The following is a 4,703-nucleotide window of genomic DNA, read 5'->3' as shown; positions in this document are numbered from 1 at the left end:
GTGCCCGTTTCTTCGGTTGGTTCTCCCGTCACTTCTACCAGGAAATCCGCCATCGCTTGCGCCTTGATCGCTTGTCGAGGCTCGTATCGTATGTCATATTGGGAGAGTTCGATGGACCATGTCATCATTCTTCTAGCCAGATCAGGCTTCTGGAGTACTTGCCGGATTCCTTGGTCCGTCCTTACGACGATCTGGTGACCCTGGAAGTATTGTTTTAACCTCCTCGAAGTGGTCAAGAGTGCCAGAGCTAGCTTTTCCAGTTTGCTGTATCTTAGTTCCGCCCTCTGTAGGGCTCTGCTCACGAAATAGACTGGCTGTTGAGCCCTTCCTTCCTCTCGTACTAGAACCGCGGCCAGGGCTTCTCTTGTTATGGCGAGGTATAGGTATAGTGGCTCTCCGGCCTTTGGCTTTCCGAGTACGGGGGGTGCCGCTAGGATTTCCTTGAAATGTCTAAAGGCTTCTTCACACGCGGGCGTCCATTCGAATGCTATCCCTTTCTTCATGAGGTTAAAGAAAGGTAGGGCCTTTGCTGCCGAAGCTCCGAGAAAATGGGATAGCGAGGTCAATCGCCCTACCAGCCTCTGGACGTCTTTGATACAACCTGGGCTCTTCATCTGAAGTACCGCTTGGTATTTTTCCGGATTAGCTTCTACCCCTCTTTGGGTTATCATGAATCCTAGGAACTTTCCAGCCTCCATGGCGAAGGCGCATTTGAGGGGATTAAGCCTCATGCCGTGTTGTCGGAGGGACGTGAATACACTTCTAAGGTCATTCAGGAGGTCATCAGGTCGTGCAGTCTTTGCGAGGATGTCATCCATATAAACCTCCACCGTCTTGCCCATGAGGTCACCAAATATTTTGTTCATCAGTCTTTGGTACGTCGCTCCCGCGTTTTTTAGGCCGAACAGCATTACCCTTTAGCAGAAGGTTCCTCCTGGCGTTATAAATGCTGTTTTAGCCTCGTCGGGTCGGTGCATCGGTATCTGATTGTAGCCGGAATAGGCATCCATAAAGCTCAGATATCGGTAACCCGCCGCCGCGTCGATGAGGGCATCTATGTTGGGGAGGGAGAAACAGTCCTTGGGGCATGCCTTGTTGAGGTCTGAGTAGTCTACGCACATTCTCCATTTACCGTTGTGCTTCTTTACTAGCACTACGTTCGAGAGCCAGGTCGAGTAGTCTAGTTCCCATATGAAACCCGTTTCAAGGAGGCTGGCCGTCTGCCTGGCCACCTCCTCCGCCCTTTCGCGCGACATCTTTCTCCTCCTCTGAGCCACTGGACGGGATTCTGCTCTGACGGCCAGGTGATGTGACATAACTCTAGGGTCTATGCCCGGCATGTCGGCCGATGTCCAGGCAAACAAGTCCCCATTGGCCCTGATCATTTCTACCAAGGGTTCCTTCAGTTCTTGTGGAAGATTCTTATTGACAAATGTGAACTTGTCCTCCATGTCACCGATCGTAAATTTCTCCATGTCCCTCTCCGGTTCCGGTCTGGGCTTGTCGTCAACCCTGGTGTCCAAGTCAGCCAGGAACACCCCTGACGCCTCTTTGGATTTCTTCCTTAGGGAGAGGCTGGCGTTGTTGCAAGCAACCGCCGTTTCTAGGTCTCCCCTTATGGATCCTATAGATCCGTCGTTGGTAACGAACTTCATGACTAGTAGTTTGTGTTGATTATTGCCTCAATATCGTTAATCATCTTCCTCCCCAAAATGATGTTGTAGGCCGTAGAATATTGGAGGACCACGAACTCAGCCATCGCCGATCTTCGGCCTTGGACGTGTCCAACGGATATCGGCAGGGATTTTATTCCATCTGGCTTGAGGAAGTGGACGCCTAGTCCGATGACCCCGTGCTGGTGAGTCGACAAGTCGGCGTCCTTTAATCCCAGAGCGTCGAACACGTTGCGAAACATGATGTTCGAGTCTGTCCCCGTGTCAACAAGGATCCGTTTTACGAGACCTGTCCCAACCCTGGCCGTAATGAGCATGGGTGGATTTTCAGGGGCCTCGTTGAACCACTGATCTTCCGGGCCGAAGGAGATAGATGGGGGCTTCTTCGAGCTTCGCATCGGCGTGGAGGAGACCGCTAGGATCTTGGCGTCTTTCTTGTGTGCCGACCTCGACCTTGGTGCCACGTTTTTGGCGGTTACCACATTTATCACGGTGAGACCGTGGTCTTTGTCTTCTGGCTCTTGTCGTCGCTTTGTCGACCGGGTCCTTCCTTCATCGTCCAAGTCCCGATGTCGCCTCCTCGGCTCTCTTATAAGATGGGAGAATTCTGAGAGTTTACCGTCCCTTATGGCTTGCTCTAATGCATCCCTCAGGTCAAAGCAGTCTTGTGTTTGGTGTCCATAGCCCTTGTGGTAGTCACAGTAGAGGCTCTTGTTTTCCTCCGTGCGGTCCTTGAGTGGTCGGGGCTTCGACAAGATCCCTTTCTCGGCTATTTGCTGGTAGACTTCCATGATGGGGAGAGTGAGGGGAGTGTAGTTTGTGAACTTCCCGATTCGGGAAAACGGTCTGGGTGCCTTGCTCGGTCCTCCTTCTTTAGTTTGTTCTTTTTGGCGTTCTCCGTTGCCCTGTTGCCTCAGTTGATTGTAGCCGTGATGCCGTTTATTGGCAGCCACGACCTAGCTAACTTCCTCATCATTTATGTATTCCTTTGCCACCGTTTGGATTTCGTGCATCGTCTAAACCGGTTTCGTGGTGAGGTATTTTCGAAAGTCCTCGTTCAGGAGGCCGTTCGTCAGACAGAGGCTGGCCACCGAATCGGTTAGGCCATCAATTTCTAAGCATTCGTCGTTGAAGCAGTCTAGGTATTTCCTAGTCAGCTCCTCGGGCCTTTGGGTTATCCCGAGCAGATTGATCGGGTGTTTTGCCTTCGCTATTCGTGTTGTGAATTGAGCCAAGAAAACCCGACTGATGTCCAAAAACTCACAGATGGACCCTTGCGGGAGGCCGTTAAACCATCGGATCGCAGGTCCGGCTAGGGTGACCGGGAAGGCCCGGCACCTTACCTCGTCTCCTACTCCCTCCAGATTCATTCTAGCCTCAAAAGTCGTGAGGTGTTCCAGAGGGTTTTGGGTTCCATCGTACCTCATGTCCGTTGGTTTGTCGAAGTGCCTCGGCAACCGGACCTCAAGGATGGATTGATGGAATGGGGTGGCGCCCATTATCACGGGTTGTCGCGTCCTCGCATGCCTTCCTTCTTCGCCTTCGCGATCTCGTCTCGTGTGGCGCGTTTCCTTGGCTCGGGAGTAGATGATTGTGTCGTTTCGTCTTCTCGGGATAGGGGAGTCTTCTTGGGGGACTCTGGTAGGAATCTCTCTCCCGGCTCTCGGGGGACGGGGAGTAAGTAGGATCGGTGGTCCATCGATCGTGCTCCTGATCGGCTAGTTGTCTCTCTAGATTTTGGACTCTGTGGCATAGCTCCTGCATTATTCGGGCGCTGTCACCGCCAGTTCCTCTGAAAGGTCGTGTCTCTCACATCCTTGTGCGCGGTTCGATGCGTTGTCGGGGGGACCTTCGTCGTCCTCCTGGTGAAGCGACAGAGGCTGCCGCCTCTGCGCCGGCTGCTCGGCCTTGGTCCCCAGGGCCCCGCACAACTTCCATAACAGCGTGTCCCCACAAACGGTGCCAATGTTCGGGATCACGGTTACCGGACAGTTCGGGTAGGGGTGTGAAGCGACTGGATTGCTCGTCTTCGAACGGGTGTGCCGAGCCCTATCTTCCGAGTAGCCGAACTCTCGTTGTGGGAAGATGGAGTGGGGGGGTCACCTGCAAAGACACTCCGACGCTCTAGTCAGTCGGTGTGTAGGCGAGAAATAGATTATGTAAGATATGTCACGTACCTTGGGGGAAGGGCAGGTCCTTCCCCATTTATACTGTGTCAGAGGTGGGCCCTGAGGGGACGAGCCCACTTTCTACGAAGCTTCCTCCCAGCTGTGTTGGGGGAATGGTGAGGACGCGTATCCAGGTGTCGTGGCGAACGCTGTGAGCTCGACCGCTCGGATCGGGTCCTCGATGGGTCGGGCCGACCCGTACGTGACTTGGGCCAGACCGTAACAGATTGTAAGTATATATGGCCTGTTAAAACTTTTGTGCATGAAGAGGCTTTTCTTAGGGCAAGCGATGAGTTAAAAAAAACGGAAAGCAAAAATAAATAAATAAATATATTTAAGGTGGTTTTAGAATTAAAAAATAGAAAGTATTTGTGATTATATAGAGTTTAGAATTTAGGATTTAGGATTTTGAGTTTTAGATTTAGAATTTATGATTTTTTAATTTTTTAGGGATGATTTTAATTTATTACTTTAAAATTAATAAATTAAAAAAGTACTAAGGCTTTAATTTATTAATTTAAGTTGGATAAAAAAAAGTATTACTATATATTCACAAAAAAGTTCTAAGTTTTAATTTATTAATTTAGAATGGATTCAGAATTAAAAAAAATCCAAGTGTTTAAGATTATACGGAATTTAGAATTCAGGGATTAGGATTTAAAATTTAGGGTTTATGATTTAGCGTTTAGGGTTTAGGATTTTGGATTTAGAGTTTAGATTCTAGGTTTAGGATTTAGGGAATAATGATTATGGGTTAGAGTTTAGATAGAGTTAGGGCTTACATTTATATTTTAGGTTTATGATTTAAAGTTCAAAAATTTAGAATTTAGTGTTCAAAAATTCTGGGTTTGTTATAATTGAA

At 49.4% G+C, this 4,703-nt stretch overlaps 2 protein-coding genes across 2 annotated transcripts; both read right to left on the bottom strand.

The window, feature by feature from the left end:
• Positions 1 to 1,657: 1,657 nt before the first annotated feature.
• Positions 1,658 to 2,464, bottom strand: LOC107473404 (uncharacterized). Its single transcript, XM_016092967.1, has one exon. It carries the CDS (start codon positions 2,462 to 2,464, stop codon positions 1,658 to 1,660), a length of 807 nt encoding a protein of 268 aa, XP_015948453.1.
• A 225-nt stretch (positions 2,465 to 2,689) lies between these two features.
• LOC107473403 (uncharacterized) lies at positions 2,690 to 3,172 on the bottom strand. Its single transcript, XM_016092966.1, has one exon. It carries the CDS (start codon positions 3,170 to 3,172, stop codon positions 2,690 to 2,692), a length of 483 nt encoding a protein of 160 aa, XP_015948452.1.
• Positions 3,173 to 4,703: the final 1,531 nt, after the last annotated feature.

Source organism: Arachis duranensis, chromosome 2 (genome assembly GCF_000817695.3).
Source record: "Arachis duranensis cultivar V14167 chromosome 2, aradu.V14167.gnm2.J7QH, whole genome shotgun sequence".
In the NCBI taxonomy this organism is placed as follows: domain Eukaryota; kingdom Viridiplantae; phylum Streptophyta; class Magnoliopsida; order Fabales; family Fabaceae; genus Arachis; species Arachis duranensis.
This window is presented reverse-complemented; position numbering and strand designations above follow the sequence as displayed.